General features: G+C 40.8%; 4 protein-coding genes across 4 annotated transcripts; all 4 read left to right on the forward strand.

Annotated features, from left to right (window-relative positions):
- Positions 1 to 7,019: 7,019 nt before the first annotated feature.
- Positions 7,020 to 9,264, forward strand: GL218_03547 (Peptide transporter PTR2; the record flags this gene model as incomplete). Its single annotated transcript, XM_033580112.1, has 5 exons — positions 7,020 to 7,023; positions 7,131 to 7,499; positions 7,551 to 7,637; positions 7,932 to 8,582; positions 8,654 to 9,264. 5 exons carry the CDS (start codon positions 7,020 to 7,022, stop codon positions 9,262 to 9,264), a joined length of 1,722 nt encoding a protein of 573 aa, XP_033437296.1.
- Positions 9,265 to 10,098: 834 nt separating this feature from the next.
- Positions 10,099 to 10,884, forward strand: GL218_03548 (uncharacterized protein; the record flags this gene model as incomplete). Its single annotated transcript, XM_033580113.1, has 1 exon — positions 10,099 to 10,884. The coding sequence occupies one exon, from the start codon at positions 10,099 to 10,101 to the stop codon at positions 10,882 to 10,884; it is 786 nt and encodes a 261-aa protein (XP_033437303.1).
- Positions 10,885 to 12,955: 2,071 nt separating this feature from the next.
- Positions 12,956 to 14,263, forward strand: GL218_03549 (uncharacterized protein; the record flags this gene model as incomplete). The annotated part of the gene is made up of 6 exons (XM_033580114.1): positions 12,956 to 12,992; positions 13,059 to 13,273; positions 13,336 to 13,671; positions 13,778 to 13,888; positions 13,967 to 14,075; positions 14,133 to 14,263. 6 exons carry the CDS (start codon positions 12,956 to 12,958, stop codon positions 14,261 to 14,263), a joined length of 939 nt encoding a protein of 312 aa, XP_033437304.1.
- A 2,645-nt stretch (positions 14,264 to 16,908) lies between these two features.
- On the forward strand, positions 16,909 to 19,176 carry GL218_03550 (putative magnesium transporter NIPA4; the record flags this gene model as incomplete). The annotated part of the gene is made up of 2 exons (XM_033580115.1): positions 16,909 to 17,691; positions 17,740 to 19,176. 2 exons carry the CDS (start codon positions 16,909 to 16,911, stop codon positions 19,174 to 19,176), a joined length of 2,220 nt encoding a protein of 739 aa, XP_033437052.1.
- Positions 19,177 to 21,604: the final 2,428 nt, after the last annotated feature.

The following is a 21,604-nucleotide window of genomic DNA, read 5'->3' on the forward strand; positions in this document are numbered from 1 at the left end:
CAGAACTGTCGAGAACGGAATAAACAGGGATCAAGACGATGACGGCGACAAAGTGGCATCGGTCAAGAATATCGGAGGTTTTTTTTTGGAGGGTTCGTTGGCGTATTGAGACCGAACTTCCAGCGGTGAGCCTTGCGCTGATATTGTAAATTTGTAACCTTTTGAGTTAAGAAAGTATTATTTTGGCTGTTTGGGTAAGTTGAGCGGGGATTCGGGGGTTAATTCAGCCCCACATTAGGTAGACTGCTACATAATACATGAGATAGTTACACTAACACTAACTAACACTAACATTGTACCTACAAGCTGTAAGCTACAGCACATTAGAACTCCTACCTAACTCGTCCTTAATATGAGATCCTAATTGCTCTAATCCTGATTTCATGTAAACTTCAACTTCCTCATATGTAAGCCAAGTTCTGTGGCGCAAGACATCTCTTACTGTTTGGTATTTGCTATACCAGTAGTTTACTCTTGAAATCAAGTATTTATTGATAAGCACTATTTTACCTCTCGGTCAACCCCTACCTATCAATGCTTCAAAACTAGGATTATGAATATTACGACATCGTAACAACTTAGAATTATTTTATTAATACTACCCAAATAGCCTACTATTTTAATTGTTATACTACCGTTACTCTATCCTAGTGTAACTAATGTACCTAATATATCGCACATCTTACAAGCAATTAAGTTGCCCAGATTTTAGATAGGTAGTCGGCTACTCAGTACCAAGTTAATGCCAACACCAGCGCCAGCGCCAGCGCAACGGCCCTCCTTAGCGATGCATAAGCACGGTCGCTAACCGCTTCTACACCGCCTTCCACAAAATATACCTAGGTGTACAAAAAGTGACTGTAGACAAGTAAAGGCTACACGGACAATACCTACCTCACACATGGTGCGCTATGCAGGTGCATATGTTTTACACAACAACGAATTTTATGTAGGTACACAACAGTCGGCGACTCCTCGGATTTAACAATTCTCGGTCCATCCTAGGTATCATACCCTTTCTATTCAAGCTTGTCCTCACTATTCAGTAACTAGTGTAGTGGACCTATTCATTTCCACCGCACATAAGACCAAAATATTTCTAGGGGTCTCGCTACGAGACACCAGAGGTGGTAAGTTGATGATGGATGACGCTTATCGCCCAGATCCGATTGTCTAGTTTGCTCGGCACTGGAGAAAAAGGTCCCCTCTTTTACGAGGCCAGCGTGTCAATGGCACAATGCGCCTCCGTCGAGCCTCGTATGTTAAGATTATGTACATTCAGCTTCCAAGAGACATGCGCCATACATAGGGGTTATCCGCCGTTTCCGAACCTGGAATCCATCTGCAAGAACTTGACGTTTAAAAGCAATGACGACTGCAACTGCGAAATCTCTTCAAACCCTTTCGCGAAGGTCCGAAGCTGAATCGAATGTTCTCCGTCAAAAGATTACCTCTCGAATATTCCCTGCAGCAGTCCGCGTATACGAGATCCAACTACATAAACTACTATCGAATAGATATTTACTATTTACTACCCACAGCTTCCTATCGCAATGCAATCTCGTGTTCCCTCCGAATTTTTGAAAAAGAAATAAATTATTTGATCAAATGATGTATATATCCCTTCCATACGACGTTCGATAGACAACAAACGAAGAGGATCAGCGATCAATGATCGTCAGGTACAGCAAGATTTAGTTCTGGCCTCCTAAACCCCACATTCCGATGTTGTGGTACTTGTTTTGCATAACGGTCGATCCGAATACTCCCCGTGATGAACCAGATGGTATTTTCTTCCTGCACTAACGATTAACAACTGCGGGCATAACTGCGGCCTTTTTATAATATCTAGTTTCTCTACTCTTGGGCAAGCGTTTACCTATATTTAGCGACCGTTCTAATGCAATACCCAGGACTTATACATGTATAGTCGCCATCACAAACCAATCACAGAAAAGCTTGGCAAGCATAGTTTCTTCAGCCTCTTCAGCCTCTTTCAAGCACTACCCGTAAAAAAAAGAGCAGAAATTCAAGGAACAAGAATCAGGTTATGTGGGGTTTCAAGCTTGAATTTGCAACCATTCCCATTACGAAGGCTATCAGCCAATATTTGTCTTCCGTGATCACGTGCTTAACACCATGATGGTGTGAAGCAATACGAATAAAATGCATCTGCTCACGGTAATAAATCGGATATTTTGGTCATCACGAGCACTCGTAACTAACACAACACGACGATAATTTCTACAAGATGGGTTATCTCAATTTCGTGTTTTAAATTTTATTCGTGGAAACTTCTAGTGTTTATATCAGCAAGTTCGGGCCTATATGGAATACCTCAGTACCTAAGGTATATAGTTGGTATGCATAGTCGTTACTTTTTTTATACCAGCATAATTAAATGTTGCTAAGGCATTTTAGCATCCTAATCCCAGGTAGAAGACCAAGGGCTACATCAAAGATAAAAGGTACCAGATATTTACTTTATTTGTGGTGAAACGATTAGCTCTAGGGCTCTCGCGCCAATACTTTGACCAACTGTCAAGATTCTAGATGAGACATTTAGAACAAAGGATATGTTCGGTAGGTATATTTAGACCTCCTAACTAATTTCAAGTTCCTTACGGAACAACAAAGTTATTCCTATAATGTTTGGTTCTACCTCGTGGCACTAGCGATAGAGCACTATGTATAAACATAATATTGAAATCTTTTGACATTATACATATTCGTCATATTCGAGATGTGTGTTTTGGCCCTTTCCAAGCCATTGGCGTAGTTCGATATTTACGTATCCATTTGACAATCGTAGATTGCGGGAACTGGATCACGAGGTGAGCCCAGAAGGTATAGAGATAATTTGGTTCTTCCTCAAGGAATTTTGAATATAAGCACTTATTGTGGAAGCCAGCGATTAGCTAATATATTTGTCACGAGGTGGAACCAAACGGCATAGAAACAACTTCGTTACTCTGCAAAAAAAATCTAAACTACCTAAACTTTTTCTATATCAGGCGATATTCTAGCTCTGTTCCTCCAAAGGAGTACTTTAGACGTCTAAGAGCGCCATAGATGCGCGCTGTATCTACCTAGGTAGGTAGGTAGCACATAGCAGATAATAGACGTAAATGTTATCATCATCATCATCTAAACTACCCAAGAGGTTCTATGTCTATACATAGGTATTAAAATTGCTTTTTGTTCTGGGTGTTTCATCCAGAGTCCTGACGATATTTACGATATCCTTCGTTATATATAGCATTTTAACTCTTACCTCGAAATATAATCAATTAGGAATGACATAGCTTCCTATATCTTGCTATGTTATTTTAAACCCTAGTACTTATGATTATGCATATTGTAGTGGCTTTGCCAGTTTCGCTATTTGTAAATATTAACATAATATTAACGGCTTAAAAATGTGTAGTTAAGGCTTTAATATCAATAAGAACTATGATAGTAATATTAATTGCATCATATTTAGCAGATCTGTTGAAATGAGTGTCCAAGGGACTACTTTCAGGTACAATACATGGTATTTTAATACGAGATGTATATATAAGAAGGACCTCCCTCTTCACTCATACAGTGGGTGGACAAAGTCAATATGAATGTATAGCTCATATACCGCATCATTCAGTGGTTCTTTGCGAGTTTTGTGTATTAGGTATATTATAATGGTCATATTGGCTATCTGAACTTAGTTGACGAGGTTATGTCTAAAATATAATAGCAAATCCCCCTTTTAATTAGAGAACAAATTTACTCTAAGAGTCGAAGGTACCTAATCTAAGGTAGGTAAATGCCTATCCTACTTTGACCTTCATGCCCTGCACACGACTATCCCAGCTTTCACATGTTAAAGAACTTGTTTCATTGGTCGCTAGATGGGTTAAATGCAGAGCGAAATATATAGGATACATACATTTCTCTATAAAGGTCTCCCTTAGAGACTTTCCATATATGAGGTTACAGGTCTAGATATTTCAAATTGCGATGCCACCGAGACTAGAGTTTACTTCTATAACAGTCGGAGCTCGAGCCCCCTAAACACTAAAAGTGCTAATACTGAGACATCTTCTTCATTTGGCATCCACGAGTCTGTGCTCGGTTTCGTGTTTATTTTAGATAGAATTCAACGTTCCTGAGCCTTACCTCACAACTTCTCACGGACATTTATCATGCTAGACTTAGCTTCTGGGCTCCCGCATACTGGTTCTGCATCATGTGGGAAGCTACCGACATACATCTATGAGCATGTAATACAACAACACCAACGTGATCCATCCAACGAGAAACGTGGCACACTATCAAGGGATGCTAGACTTTGACGTTTGCACTAGAAGCGCCCTAGACCAATCACTTCTAGGGATGGCAATCTGCCTGGCGCTTGCTCACGTTGGACAGACGCTATGTCCTTCTATGCACGGACAACTGGAGCTGTCATACGGCACACCTAAGTGTTAGTGAAGAACTGACATGTGTTTTTTTCCTCATATTGCAAGATCTACCCAGGTGAATAGTAGTATTTGAACTAAAAACAGCCAAACTGCCTACCTCCCTACCTCCCTACCTCCTAAAGTATCAAATCAACGTAAAGTATCTTGATTAAACTGACTAACTTGTCTTTGATAATCATGGATTATGGTTACACAGAGTAAGAGTAGAGGGCTTATCTTACAGTATACAAGTGTACCCCAAGTTTGGCCTTGTCGTCTCTTAACATATGTACTTCTTGTACAATTCGTTATCCAGTATCTACCCATCCACTAAATGTATAGGATGGAGGTTTCACTATGGCGTATTTGATTATATAATAAAAGGATCTAAAGTTAGATATCCTAATTTTGATTTCAATTGCATTCCGAATATCAATCTCGAGTATCATCCAATAAACCGGCTTCGCGCTTCAGTGGTGAGCTGTAAGGATTTCCCTTGGGCTAACGGAGTCCATAAGATTCTTTCTTGGCTTGATCTGACGACAGAGGGTTATGGTATGACAACTCCTTCAGAGGATATAACGAAAATTGGAGGCTGCCGGAGCACAATACGGAATGAGATGAGTCCCGAATAAAGGATTAAGCCCCATGGCATAATAATTTGCCATAGCAGATGTTCGAAGGAATCGTGGACCTTAAGAAACCCACTAGTAAGCTTTAGGGTGCATACAAATAACTCTGGGCACTTATTATCAGCTGACCCTGCTTTATTCTAAATAGTTTACTTACTCCTTCAAAATGAATAGAGAATATATATAAAATAAAATTTGCTTGGGTAGTATTAAAGATTCTTGGTATATAGATCGCGAGCCTAAGATAGCGAGGGAGGTGCGCTCACTTACGACATATAGCAAATGAATGATGCCTTCATTGTGGGCTCGCTAGGGGAATGCCTTTTAAGTATGGTTGAAGTCTTTTTATGATTTTTTTTTACGAGCAATAACCCTGATATATGGGCCCCTTAGATAGACATACCTACACTAATCATGAGCCTCAATAGGCATACAATAAAATTCTCTGGTCTTTAGATCTCGCCGCCTCGATAAACATATCCCGTGCTTTTGATATATAATGTCGGCCTCATGTGATAGCAGTTTCTTCTTCTTTTTTTTTTTTTATAGCGGCGGAACCCCAAGAGATTTGGCGTATTCCCTAATATTAGGCCCGGATCTAGAAGGGTCAAGCTTTTTGAGTTTGTAGATACCGCCTGGGTATGGTCCCGTTCAAGTTAAGTCACACTATCAAGCAATCCGTGTTGCAACCAACAAAGCAGCACTAGGCCACCTTCATCGTTAGCCTTCCCAGTGAGAATGTCCTAGATTATGATCACCGTATCTAGCCGTGTTATACCAAGCTTGTAGACTTGTCGAGATACGGCCGCCAAGTAAAGGGCAAGCTTCATAAGCATTCTGGGCGCTGCAAAAGAAATGTTCTTTGTACGACCTAATCCTCCCTCCCACCACCGGGTGGCGCTGAGATAAAGAGCCCGGTGGCTTGGCAGCTCGGGACGATGAAAATGTTTGATCATGAGTGAGATGAGTGGTTAGAACATTTGAGATACCTATACGAACATAGCGGTATTATGAGGTGAGCTAGCTCGGCTTGGTGCCCGAAGGATGAGATAGAAAACAAGAAAACCAGCACGTTTTTTTGTCCCAAGCCCGTGGATCTTTGCGTAACAAAAGCTGGGGAAGGCTTGCTTCTAGAATACTCCCTTGCTATCGTTATCTCTGCGTTGCTACAATGCTACGTCGCATCCACAATATCGTGGGCGTGATTTGTAGATTGCGCCATGGGCGCCATGGGCTGGTTCGCGTTATCGTCAACCACCTGCCTAAACCGGCCGAGTACAATGCTAACCGAGACAATCCTACTGGATAACTGATTTTCCCAGCTAATTGGACTTCATTGCGAATCCTAAACTCGTTAGACGAGATCTATCATGTGTGTTAGTATAGATTTTGCGAGGATTATCTAGGATAATGATATTTGATATGGAAGAGGTCATGTACAACTAGATATATGGCTTCGTGAGTGGTTAGCCCAGACTTGGTGGCGCCTGGGGTCCAGCGGAGGAGCTACCTGTTTTTGTATTTACCCAGCTACCAAGGCGCTTGGCGGGACTACCGTTGGTGTGGACTGGTCTGAATATTGTACGATTAGGTAGAGCCTAAGTCGTATCTCCACTGCTTGGGGGTTCGCGGATAACCTCATCTAGGAAGCTGGGATGGTAAAAAGAAGACTATCTTGTCGCTGATAAGCTAGGTATCATGATCTGGGCAAGTCTTGGGTCTTGGTGTTACGAGTGGCTGGCTTGTCCCGATGGCTTGCAACCTGCGTAGCCATGTTACTATATAGCTGGATATATTCCGTTATGCAGTGTCACATATGTGCCCTCCTGTCGATCATCCTGTCTCTTCCAGTCCCCTCCCAATTTCCTTATCTTGGGTGTAAACCCCGAGCAGTATCTTCGCTTTCTTGCTTTGAAGTGTCTGCTCAACTAGAAAGCAGCTTTCTACAATGGGTAAGTTATTCGTTCCTGTTATAAACTTATTCTATTGAAGAGAACTTGCCGATATCTTCATAAATCAGTAAGTCAATAAGTTAATATGCTAACGCTCTTGTTATAAGATTCTGGTACTACCCTTCCCACCGTCGTCGCACCCGTCAGCGCGGTGCGGGCGTCTGTCGACGAGAAAGCGCTCGATGAGAAGACCCAGCTTGACACCAATACCTCAGAAAAGGCTATTACTGAAGATGGCCATGTGGTACTTCAAGGTCTCGTCATCCCAACCGAGGAGGAGAAATCTACTTTAAGGCGTGTTGCTGGCAAGATGCCGGCAACTTGTTATTATCTCTGCGCGGTCGAATTCGCCGAGCGGGCTTCTTATTATGGATGCAATCAGGTCTATAAAAACTTCATCAGAGCCCCCTTACCTCCTGATGGCAACGGCAGTGGTGCTACAGCTCCCGGGTCCGAATATACTGCCGGAGCTCTTGGTAGAGGTCCGGTAGTAGCTACAGCTATGACTGAAGCATTTAAATTCTTAGCATACGCGCTACCGATTTACTTCGGTTGGCTCGCCGACACTAAGTACGGCCGCTTCAAGATGATTTGCTGGGGTGTTGCGATATGTGGTGTGGCTCATATTATCATGATCATTTCGGCACTTCCACCTGTGCTTCTCTCAGGCAACGCTATCGGCCCCTTTGCTCTATCTTTATGGTATGTATAATGATGTTTTTATCAAGCTATCCCCTACCATCCTATTTATTGCCGTATGAATACTTAAATGCTAACCTCTGTGCAGTATGTATTGATACCCCTGATTCTTATCGTTGTTGCCCGCGTCCTATGCTTCCCAGAAACAGCGAAGAAAGACAACATAAGATCACTTCTAAATTGCTAAACGGTATACTGACTCCTATTAGACATGCTCTCAATTGGTGCTGCTCAGTTTAAGCCCAATATTTCTCCTACCGTGATTGACCAAAGTCCTCATAAAATCGCCCATGTCATCACCGAAAAGAACGGCGAGAAGGTTATTGTGGACCCCGAGGAATCTGTCAACAGCGTGATGTTGTGGTTTTACCTGCTCATCAATCTCGGCTCTTGTTTCGGCATTGCGACGACTTACTTGGCTAAGCTTGTTGGATACTGGTCGGCATACTTGATTCCCACGATTTTGTACCTGATGCTTCCACCACTACTATGGTTTTTGAACCCGCGTCTTATAAAACAACCTCCGGGAGGTTCAGACTTGGGAAATGTGTTTAAGGTCCTCGGCGATATCTTTGCTCATGGTGGTTTGAAGCGTATTGGCCGTACAGGATTTTGGGAAGCCGGCAAGCCAAGTGTGCGCAAAGCCGCAGGCAGCACGAAAGTATACACATACGACGACCAATTCGTTAACGATGTTCGAAGGACCTTCCAAGCTTGTGGCATATTCCTCTTTTCTCCTATCTGGCAAATCAACGACGGTGGTCTTGGTGCCGCTGCCAATGCCCTCACTGCTGGAATGGATACTAACGGTCTCCCTAACGATCTCTTGGATAACCTAAACGCTGTCTCTATTGTCCTAGGTATGCATTTACTCCCCCTTTAGTTTAGGGAAATAAGATGGGTTAATATCAAGGCTAACGAATATATATAGCGGTACCTTTCATGAACCATGTCATCTACCCGCTTCTACGTAAACGCGGTATCAAATGGGGTCCCATTTCTCGAATGACCTTCGGGTTCGCGCTTGGCACAACCGGCTCCATCGCCTATTCTGTTCTTCAGTACTACGTGTATAAGACTTCACCCTGCGGTTGGAATGCTACGACATGTGCTGAGATCGTCCCTGTTGGTGAGGTTTCAGTTTCTACTGTTTCTTACGCCTGGTACGCGGTCCCTGTTATAATCACTGCTGTTTCGGAAATCTTCGTGAACGTCACTGCCTACGGTATCGCCTATTCGCGAGCTCCTAAGAACATGAAGGGTCTTGTCGCTTCGCTCAATCTTTTCATGACGGCCATCTCCGCCGCCATCGGCCTTGCCACCGCACCGGCTATCAACGACCCCTATCTCATCTGGGCGTTTGCCGGACCAACCATTGCCGGTGCTGTACTTACCGTCGTCTTCTGGTTTACGTTCAAGCATATCGATAAAGAGGAGTTTGTCCTCAATTCTGACCTTGGCGATTTAAGGAAGGACTCGGAACGCGAAAGCGACGAAGAGAAAGCCCCCCCGCCGAAGTCAATCGATGAGAAGAAATTATAAAGCTTAGGCTATGCGCTTAGAGATAGATCTGAATCATGTAGACTCTTATTCGGACATTTACCTGGAGATATTCAGATAGGGAAACGTAGCATAATGAATAGCAAGATACCTAACATATGTAAACCACGAGTAGATCTCAACTCATTATTAAAACATGCACTCTTAATAGCATATATGGTATTTTATGCAAAGGATTTTCTTACTCGATACTGAGTTGGAATACCTAAATAAGCACAAGTTGGTCAGCTATTACTACCAAGTCCTTCCAAGACTGGAACCTAGCCGAATTAACCAAGTACATGGCAATTCTAATAATCCTATTGGTGCAATACAAGGGTTATTAGACCGAAAAGAAAAGGGGAGGGGGCTAAAAAACTAGAGGAGCGCGGCAGAGCCTCATGTGCCTCAGGTTAAGAGCAAATACTCATGAAAATTTCAAAAAATATCCTTGTAATTTATTATTCCTTAAACAGAAAGTGAGATCCGTGCCCACCCATGGAAATATTATTCAACAACTCGCTTGCCGCTGCGGTTCTTTGCTGGCACCACTCCATGCCCAGTCGACAGAATACGTTTTGAGTCGTAGCTGAGATGCGGCTGTACAAGAATTTGCTGGGGTAGGGGTAATATACCTGGATGAGAATATTGAAGTAGCAGGCTATTTTCGAAAATAAATTCTGGATTTCTTCATTACTTCCACCCAGTCTGCCTAAGCCAGCCGTGAGATTGTCGCCCACACAAATACTGCAACCCGCACAGAACTTATCCCAATCGTTTGTCGTTCGCAGTCTCTTTAGGTCGAGAAACGGGATTCCCTGCTGCCGTTCTCCTAATATGGATTTTTTAAAACCTACATTGAGCTGGAGGTCCGCCGCCTGGCAGCCAGCATCTCTGAAAACATTGGCCGAGAACAATATTTGGCATGCTGTCACGCATGGTAAGGACGGCGAAGTTGAAAAAACTCTAAAGCAATGGGGCAGTAAAGTAAGTGAAGATGACAAGGCTGAACTAGTGAACACTTTCCGGAATTTCGAAGAAGATATCGAAAATATTCAGTCTCAAACTTGGGATATGATGGACGATGTACAAATAGGGGCTGGGTATTCTCTTCTCTCTATCGCCATCTGCCGGAATTTACTTGAAGACGTCAAATTCCTGGTTCAGCAGCCGGGCATTTCCTTAAATACACCGAGCGGTAGTGAACGCCTTACACCTCTTCATATGGCTATCATCGGAGAACATTCCGATCTAGTTTCCGAAATTCTTCATAATCGCTCAACAGCGCCGTCACAACTAGTCAATACCCGTGACTCCGATGGAAAAACAGCACTACATCACGCAGTAATGAAGTATTGCTGGAAGGAAGAAGAGTTTACAGAAGAGAGCAAAACTCGCAAAGATGTCTTACAACTTCTCAAACATGGAGCAAATATCGACGCACAGAATCGTAGTTTCCACACACCTCTTCATCTGCTTATCATCCATGGTCCTGACAGAGAGGAAATTGAATTTGCTCGACTCCTTCTAGAAAATGGAGCTGAAGTGAACACAAAAGATGAGTACGGTGAGATAGTCAACACTCAATACTGCGTTATTCTAGAAACTGAACGAAGTCTTTAGGTGATTCGCCCTTACATAGTGCGTGTAGACGTGGAAACGGTGGGCTCATCCGACTATTGATCGATTGGGGTGCGGATATGGATTGTCGCAACTTAGACTGGACAACGCCTCAAGATCTATTTTTGAGTGGCGTTGACGTATCTAAAGATGATATGACCTTTGCTTTGGATGTATTTTCCAAGCTAAAGAAGTCAACCATGACACGCGAGAGAGTTGGGAATATCCCGCGAGGTCCCACGGAGTGTCTTGATGAGATGAGAAACATTTGTGCCGAATTCCCTGTCTACTTTCGGTACCAATGGCCTGGACTAGACCCTAAGCCAGACGGAAACACCTCTATGTCATGGATTCGGAGTGACATGAAAGTTTCTCATGTCCTTTATCCAAACGACGAAAAGGACGAGGAGACGCTTGAACCTGTATGTGGCGGGGAGGGTTTCCTTGTTAACTGCGAGAGAAAATTCAAATCGAAAGCTTGGATGTGCTGGGAGGAAGAATATGGGAATGACTTAGGTGATAGACATAGAGCTACTGGGCAAGAAAATGGAAAATACGAAATTAGGAGCGTAGAAGCGCGGGACCATGGACTCGAAGATAAGAGGAAACAAGTCGAGGACGACGTGGGGAAGAATTCTTGGAGATGGATCAACTTCCCATCTAATAATGTAAGCAAAATATCTCCACAAGCGTCAGTAGAGATTGTACTAACATACATACCTCGTATAGATGACATGGATCAAGGTAAAACAAAATGTTCCCGTAATGTATGTCAACTGCCTCCTTAGTTAGCTAACACTTGTCAGGATTTTATTATACACAACGCCAGATACAACGAGAACAACCAACTGGATGGAAGAACATGGCGATTTTTCGAAGAGAATATCCGCATCCACGAGACAGATAGTTTATACTCGCGTGTTAGAATCCCTCATGCGAAGGAAAGTTTATTCAAATCACTGATGCGTTGTCCAGCATAGATGTGCTGGCGCCATCCATCCATTGAGAAACTTAATAGTAGTTCCCATTCTAACATATCGTCTAGGCTAGCAACAACCGGGATAGGAACGATAAGACACTTCAGAAGAAGAAAGACAACCCAAAGACAAGTAATTGACAATAAGATCTCTTCTCAATGAAAAAGTCAGCACTAACACTAGCTCAGAGATAGCAGATACTTCCCTACCCAGTACCGCCACCACAGAGAAAGGGCAGGATGAAAAGGAGGTTAAGCCCAGTGCAGTTCAGTCATGGAAGAATACAGATGCTTTCATGCCTGGCAAGATGTTATCTTTGGTGGTAAGTCGCGTGTGACTTCTGCGAAACTTCCTCGACACCAAGAAGCTTACATGAAATACTATAGGTTCCCTTTTTAGATATTGAGACAGAAGATCAAGTCCAATCAGGCTTCGACGGCCTTGAAACACAATGCCAAAGAGTCAAGAAACTCAACGAAGTATACTCCCCTTTCACGGGCATGCATGGTGTCCAGCACTCCCAAACACTAGACCAGATTTACTACAACACCGAAAGTGATGCCACAAAGTTGCATACGGAGAAGGAACAAGTGATATACAGGTGGTCTGAGAGAAGAAACACGGAAAGGAAACAGTTTCAATATCATCAAGAGCACCGATCGCAGCAGCTTAGTCAAACGCCAACTGAAGAGGACAATAATGCTACTTCTTCACCGGGGGAGCCAAGCAGTATTAACCAGCATACGACTCAAAAGAAATTATCATTGTTATTTCATAAGTTATGGCGGGAGTTACGGGGCCAACAAGAGCAACCAAACCAAGCGCGAATTAAAGGGAACAGCAACGCTTCACTTCCTCTAGGAGAGTCAAACAGCAATGACCAGTCTATGCTTCGAAAGAAATTATTGAGATTCTCCTATAAGTTGTGGCAGAAGTTGTGGAGGCAACAAGAGCAACCTCAGCAGCTAAATCCGTCAAAAGTAATAAACACACAACAACTGGATGCAGACCCTATAAGGCCAAGGAGGCATGGCGGTAGAAACGCTAAAAATGCCAACGCCAAGCGTATCCGTGAGGACCCTTCGCCGAAATGGCTAATGTCTCGGCAGTTGTGGCTATGGAAACTTGATGATAGTAAGTAGAGGAAATGTGTCTTGATGTAAGTGTTCGTATGGGCTAATTCTTATGCTTAATCTACAGATACCATTATCACGGCGATACCGTCTCGAGCAAATGGAATGACGGCCGATACCCTTCTCGAGACCATACGCCAGGGCAACCTGGATATCCTCACGACACCGAATGACCTCATTAAGCGCATACTATACGAGACGGTGTCGTTCCTTGACGAATTCAGATGGGCGGGACTCGGTAACCATATCCTAGATATCTTCGAAGGCGAGATTGCGACCGAGGTACAAATCTTCAACCCGATTCCCCAGCCAAACAGAGCTATGTATATTAACTAACTTTGCAGACGGACCGAGAAGCCGGATTCTTTAAGAACTTTAGCAGTGGCAATTGGAGTCCAAATAACGTCAACGGGTTTATACAAGAAGCTGCTCACTGTACCTATCGCGTTAGGGACATCCGAGACGAGCTTCACCTGCTGCGGCAAGTCTTCGAGACACAAGCCAGGGTAGTTGCAGATTTTGCAGCGATATTCTGGCCTAGTAGTGCCCCTGGAAGTCAAAAACAGGGGAATATTGCTTCGAAGGATTTGCGAGAGAGCTTTATTCGCGATTGTGGTCTCCAGTCGCTCATCCAACGAGTCAGGCGGATGGAAAGCGATGCGTCAACTACGCTTGAGGGGGTAGGTGTACAAGCGGAAAACTCATGTTCTCCCTACATTCCAGTTTTCTTTTCTTGCTATTAAACTAATGCTCTTTGTGGGTGTACTAACTATGATATTTACCTAGTTGAGCACCATCATCCAAGCAATGCAGGCCCAGGCCTCTCTCAAGGAAGCCGAACAATCACGGTTCTTGAATCTCATGATTCTACCTTTCACGATTATAACAGTAATATTTGTGAGCTTAAGTCTTCTTTCGTAACTACCTAAGGTACCTATATAATAGTATTGCTAAATATGTATATTGGGCAAACAGACCCCGCTCTCTTTCCTCACGAGCCTCTTCGCAGTGAATACTTTGGGGTTCCCGCACAACGACGACGGTGAACTACGATTGCCAGCCTCGTGGTTTTCTTGGAGGATGGGTACGTCGCTATCAAGTGTTGATATGATATCCCCTCCTCATTCTAACCATGCCTTAGTTGTCGGCGAGGTTTCTTCTCTGCTTCCCCTTGGGCTGTTGGTCCTCTTGATATACTTTTGGTATGGAAATGAGAGTGGTGAGTTTTACATCCTGCGCAGGGACTCGACATTTTTCAATTTCAATGGCTAAATGCAGATAGATAATGTATCTGCCCGAAATACGGCACGGAAACGTTCAAGCCTACGCAAAGTAGTGGATAAGGAACAGCGGCGATATGCTGATGTTGAATGGGGACACTAGACACTATGATTGCAACCCCTGAGACTTAAATGATCGCTCAACTCTCCTGAACTATTTACTAGTAACACATACCGCAAAGTTGGTACTATAAACTACTCCAAATAGATTATTGACTATATAATTTAGAATGTGCTAGCTTATAGCTTTAATATAGTAGTCGTGTATCGCTCTACTAGTTCCTCTGAAAGGGGTGGTAGTACATGTTTAAAGGGGTGGGTTGGAAATATATTTCTTACACCTTGATCATATTAAACGTCACATTCTTAAGAAGAAATACGAGGAAATATAACAACTCCCGAAGGATGCAATACAGTTACCGAGTGATCACGTGGATCAGGCATTGAAACCAGTATGCTCCCGAAATACCTAAGCGGGAGCCATATAATCGGGATCTCTCTTCAAAAGCCCCCCTCAATAATGTAACTTGATATGGATATGAGTTACGGTAGTATTGGCGGGCGCTAATCCCTGGCTGGATTTTGGGTGACCTCATTGGTACTAAAAGCGACCGGATGACGACCTTGTTTTAACCATGATAGGTGAGATGGTACCCAAAATCGGTTTCAAGAACGATGGATGGTAGCGACTAGGCCAATCAATTGTATGCTGCATGGTGACGATTCAAGTTATAATAATTGTTGTAGGTGTGATGGTATATATAATTGCCGCCTTGGAGGCGAAGCGCTTCTGAATTGTCATAGTTAAGTCGAATGATTTCTTATTTCCAAAATGTTAGTGGTCGTTTATAGGTATTTTACCTTTTGCTTATTGCAAAATCCCCATGTCTATCAGCGGTATCAATCAACCTCGGCGGTTATCTGCTTTAGCTTTGTCTCGTTGACATCACTTAGTCGCATTCTCTTAGCGCGGAGACGCGATGCGACTCTCCTTAGGTACGTTATGCAAGGTTTATTTCGAAGGGGAGAAACCTGAAAATGTTCAAGATCGGCAGGCATCGGTCGAGATCTCATTCGAACATGGAACTTAGATCGAGCGTCAGCACAAACTTATTTGCTTTAATTATTCTGCATAGGTATGTTCGAAGTAGAGGTAGCCAAGACCTCTCCGGCTGCCTCGGAAACCGAGCTAACAAACATCTTTATCAAACATATTGTAAGTATCGTGAATATATGTCGATTCCTTTTTCGCATTTGTATTTTTTCTTATACACAGCCTAATATATATGATTCGTAAGTGAGTACAGTACATAATATGTAAAAAGCAGTGTAAGAACGGAATCCTGCAGCTGGATACGAAGTACAGAATCTGACCTTAAATCCAACATGAAGTTGTCGGAGACCGGTGCCACACAAATGGTAGCACTGATAGGTCTCGGCAGCAGCCATGCCCCGACCCGATACTCAGCTTTTGTTGTCCCTCTGGATACAGGCTTAGCTGAGCCCCGAAGTAGTACGTATTTACATAGTTTAAAATGCTTAATTGAGTACCATACACCTTGAGTGCTCTTGGTAAGGCAGGTAGTACGTAATAGGTGTTCCAGACCTTGAAAATTCACCTAATCCCACTGCTTCATCTATTTCTCACTAAAAAAAAGCACTAAAAAGCACTAACAAGCACTGACCACACAACATGTACTTTAACATCGCTACCTTAGGTACATTATAGGTGCACATGCAAACATGTAGTACGTAAGTTGCTAGTTAGTCCCTGTAAAATGCACTATGTACGGGCTGTCGTCCAGGCGATCAACACTTGAGATCGGATGGCGGAAAGTCCTTTCCAACAGCCTATTCGACTAACTTCAAAGTTACCTAACGTATATTGTTTTGCTCTTATTTTTATATTGTTTTTCTTTTACATTGCGCATCCAACCTCTCTCTTTTCCATGTTAGCTATCCACCATAGAATGCTTCAAAGCCGCTTTTCGATCTTACTTAGCGATTACGACCCGAGAGTACCAAGCTTCCTTGTTCCTTGTTAACCGTCGTTTCATGAACCAGCCCGGTTCGACATCGCCTACGACCGCCTACGACCGCCTACGTCCTAGTCACTTCTACTCCTACTACAAGTCCCATATCGGAAACCCCTACGAATTCGCAACGTATCCGCTTCGTTACACAACTAATAACTCCTATTCTACTACTACGAAAGACTCGTATATTAGAAATTCCCTTCCGATAAACTGATCCTTTAACCTTTCCTGCACTCCATATCCTAATACGATTAACCTTCCGCTGTCGCTTGAACCCTAGCTCAAGGTTCACCTGTTTAGAGTTGGACCATCCCGTCGATCTTCAACTGTGTTTGTAACTCAAGTTTTGCGTTGGGAACGTTACGGCGACCTTAGTAAATTCGAATTACTTTCGCGAGAACAACCGAATTCCTGTGCTGTCTATCTACCTTCCCATGTTTAGAGCATTAGAACTGCGCGATCTACATAACCTATCTATATACGACTGTCTTACACTTTGCAAAAGCCAAGGTTTCCCCCACAATAAGCGAACGATTCAGTAATACATAAAATCCATATATATTCCCAGGCGGCCAGTTTTCGCCGTTCCCGCGGCTCTGATATGGACCAGACGGGGCAGCTCCTCGTCGCGGCCAACCACATATATGCCAGAGCGAACGAGACGAGCACCGACCCCGCGACAGAAAGCCGACCACCCGCCTACAAGGCCATCGGTATATCATTGGCAGTTGCATCCGGTTGCTTCATCGGAGTATCATTTGTGTTAAAGAAGGTTGGATTGCTCAAAGCAAACGAGAAATATAATGAAATCGCTGGCGAGGGTTATGGCTATCTCAAGAACGCCTTCTGGTGGGGTGGAATGACTTTAATGATTATCGGCGAGCTTTGCAACTTCGCTGCCTACGCCTTCACGGACGCCATCTTAGTAACGTCCTTGGGAGCTTTATCGGTCGTCATCACAGCCGTTCTCTCGGCCATCTTCCTAAAAGAGAGACTGAGCATGGTCGGCAAGGTTGCATGCTTTCTCTGCATAGTTGGATCCGTGATTATTGTCTTAAATGCTCCCGAGGAATCTTCTGTGGCGACTATCCAGGAGTTACAGAAATTCGTCATTACGCCGGGGTTTTTAAGTTATATCGGTGTTATTATAGTCGGTTCTGCTTTCGTTGCATTATGGGTTGCGCCACGATACGGCAAGAAAAATATGTTCCCGTATATCTCGGTCTGTAGTTGGATTGGGGGTTTGAGTGTCGTCGCTACCCAGGGTCTTGGTGCTGCTATTGTTGCGCAGGCCGGCGGCACTCCTCAGTTTAACCAGTGGTTTGTATACGTTGTTCTAGTCTTCGTAATAGGGACACTGCTGACGGAGATTATTTATTTAAACGTGAGCTTGCTGCAATTATACGGTAAAGACATGCTAACTTTTTTATAGAAAGCACTCAACTTATTTAATGCAGCTATGGTTACTCCGACTTATTATGTCTATTTCACAAGTACGACTATGATTACTTCGGCGGTCCTCTTCCAAGGGTTCAAGGGTACCGCGATGCAAATTGTTACGGTGGTCATGGGATTTCTTACTATTTGCGCTGGCGTTGTTCTGCTACAATTGTCAAAGTCCGCCAAAGATGTGCCAGATGCTGCCGTTTTTGCTGGGGACTTGGACCAAATACACACGATTGCCGAGCAAGAGCAGCCCGAAACCGAACCCAAGGCCGACGCCATTCGTGGAGCCGCCGCCATTGTACGGCGCATTTCTCTTGCTCGCCAGAAGATGGAAGAAGAGGAATTCCGGCGGCTTCGTGAAGAAAAGGAATTAGAGCGTCTCGCTCCGGTTAGTGAAGATGGCCAACAATTATACGAGTGGGATGGATTAAGGCGGAGAAGGACTGGACTTGGGAGTTATAGGAGTCGTGCGACAACATCACCAAGCATTGTCAACGCGCCAGCCCATCCGCCTTTAGGCAGATCGAGATTTTTTACCGAGGAAGAGTTAGCTGAAGAACGTAGTCGTCAGATGTCACCGGGTATGCTATCAAGCATAGCCGGTACTATTCGAAGTCGGGCGAGGAGCGTTTTGCTGCCAGGACACCCCGAGTTTTCCCAGGACGCTCACGATCCTAGGGTCCAAAGTCCGATGCACCCGGTACAGTTGTCTGAAATTGCTGTTCCGGGTCAGAAATACGCAAACGAGGCTAGTCCATATAGCACTAGTCACGGTCATATTTACGGCCTCCCGAATAGCCTACAGAGGACGGAATACGAAGGTGCTGCTAGTATAGCATCCGGTAGCACTGGGCGTCATATCCAGTTTACGGAGACGCCGAAGCCATATGCCAGCGTATCTTCTCTGGCACCGCCGACACCGCCGCCTCACGGGGAGGTCCCTGTAGCACGTCGGCAGTTCTCGTTCCAAAATGTATTCCGTCGGCATCAAGCTGACAGTATACAGGAGCAAGCGCTGCCGTCGCCGAGGAACTCGTCGTCGCGCCACGGGATAGGATCGCGGGGTTACTCGGAGCGACAGGTAAAGACGAAGAATGCAAGTGAGGAGGAAAGATTAGGCCTCGTTAAGGGTGATTCACGCTCGATGCCCACGATACCTCGGTATGACGAGGATGATTACGACGAGGAGGAAGAAAGTGAAGACGGTTCATATTCGGACGATAAGAGGGCGGAGCGGTATGGTAGGGGCATAACCAATAGTCCGCCGAGAAGAAGCGACGAGAAAGAAACCGAGTACGAAGACTACGAGTCGAGAAGGTGGAATAGGGCTCGTAGCGATAGCGAAGATACAGCATACCGCAGTTCGCCACCACGACCACCAGGGCATAATCCGCCTCGAGGTAGAGACGGCGCCTTCATCTGAGGCCATGGTAAAAGATCATGAGATATGAGTGATGCTGCATCTATTCATTTTGTTTACTAGGTGGTTACACTTGCATACCTTGTTGGCGGTCTGGCTGGATAGAGAATGCTTGAATCGTCACGTTTAGAACTGTGCTTATTAGTGAAGAAACACTAGGGCGTGGAACAAACAGCACGTTGCATGGGATTACGGTTGGAGATAGAAATGTGTTTGCATCAATAGCGGGAGTTGGATATATGTAAGAAAAGGATTGTACTATAGTTAGGTATAGATAGTATAAGCCGGTAGGGAAACTATCGGAGACGTGTACATGTTTACACGTGCGAGAGCGGCTTCTATGACAAGCTAATAACAGGTACGGAAAAGTATTGGATAATAAATGATTAATTAAATAAAATCTAATAATATAATTAATGTAAATCATTAATTAATAGTTTATATAAATTAATAACTTAAAAATATTTAAATTATTATTTTTTAATTTTAATAATTAATAATTTAATTAATTTAAAATATTTTAATTATTTAAAAAAATTAAAATAAATTTAATATTTAATGTTATAAAACGTAATAAAAAATTTAATATAAAATGCGTTATATATATTTATAATATTTTTTATAAAATATTATACGGTAAAATATATAATTATTAATAATATAAAAATATTATAAAATTTTAACGAAAATTAATTTAATATAAAAAAAATATTATTATTTAATATATTTTTAAGTTAAATGTTTAAGCGTTTTTTTTTAAGTTTTTTTACGTTGAAAAAATGGTTAATATATTGTTATAAAAACGTAACGAAAAATTTATCGGAAAAAATTAAATTATAAATTTTATACGTTAACGATTTAAACTTAAAATATATTTAAATTATTAAATTAATTATTAAAAAGTTTTTTGTAAAAATTTTAACGTTTATTATACGTAATATAAATTAATTGTAAATATAATAAAAAAAAATATTTTATTTAAAAATATATATAATTTTAATAAAATTAAGTTTATAATAAATATAATTATTATAAAAATAGTTGTTATAAATTTTAATTAATATTAAAAGTTTTATTAAATTATATTTAAAAATAAAAAATAGTTTATAATTATTTAATTAATTAATTTTTAAAGTTAAATTATACCGTTTTTTATTATTATAATAAATAAAATGTATTTTATTTTATAATATTATAATAGTAAATTTTTATTTAATTAAGTTATTAAATTATTTAAAAACGGTTAAATTATAAATAAAATTAATTTAAAATAATTAATATATTTTAATAAATATATAAAAAGTTATATAAAAAATATTAAACGTTTTTTAATATTAAATAATTATAAAAATTATATATTAATAAAATTTTATAAATATTATTATAATAATAATATTATAAGTTTTTATATATTTATTTATTTATTTTATAAATTTTAATTTTTAAATATAAACGTTTTTTTAATTTTAAAATGTATATATAAATAAGTTATTAAAAATTTAATATAATAAAATTTAATTTATATTAAAAAAAAAAAATTTTTAATTTTTTAATAAATTTATAATATTATTTTTATTAAAAAAAATATATAAGTTAATTTTACGGTTATTAAATTAATTTTTTTAAATTTTAATTAAATTATTTTATAATTTAATATTGTTAAAATTATGCGTTTTTTTATTTTAAACTTTAAGTTATTTAATTTATTTTAAATATTTAAAATATTAAAAAATATTAACGAAATTATATTATAATTTATTTTTATATATAATAAAATTTTTATTTATTAATTTAATTTATTAATTAAAATTTTAAAAGTTATTAATAAATTAAATAAAATTATATATAAATTATTATATAAAATAATTTTATTAAAAAAAAAAGCTTTAAATTTCCAAAAAATAAATTATGTATTTTTTAAATATTAATAAATAAAAAATAAATAATTAAAATTTAAAAAAACGCATGTATTTATAAACTCGCATAAACGTTTTTACGTGTTTATAAACTTGCACGGTAAAATCCGTCGAAAACATTTAATTTTTTATTAATTTTTTATTATTTATTAATCAATTATTTATCAATTATTTATTAATTATTTATCAATTATTTATCAATTATTTATCAATTATTTATCAATTATTTATCAATTATTTATCAATTATTTATCAATTATTTATTAATTTCCCATAATAATTTTAAAAAGTTTAAACGTAAAAAATGTTTCTAACGTTATTTTAATGTGTTAAAATTAAAAATTTAAAAAATGGTAAAGTTTCGTTTGTTTTCGCTTTTTTTTCGTTGGTGCCATAAGCGCCACAAAACCTTTAGTCCGTGTATTTGTATTTATAAGTTTTAAAAAAAGCGTTTTTTAAATTTTAGTTTTAACCGTTATTTAACATTTTAACCATATTTGGTACGAAGGTTAAAA

The sequence above is a fragment of the Daldinia childiae genome, assembly GCF_008694065.1.
Source record: "Daldinia childiae strain JS-1345 chromosome Unknown Scaffold3, whole genome shotgun sequence".
Taxonomy (NCBI): Eukaryota; Fungi; Ascomycota; class Sordariomycetes; order Xylariales; family Hypoxylaceae; genus Daldinia; species Daldinia childiae.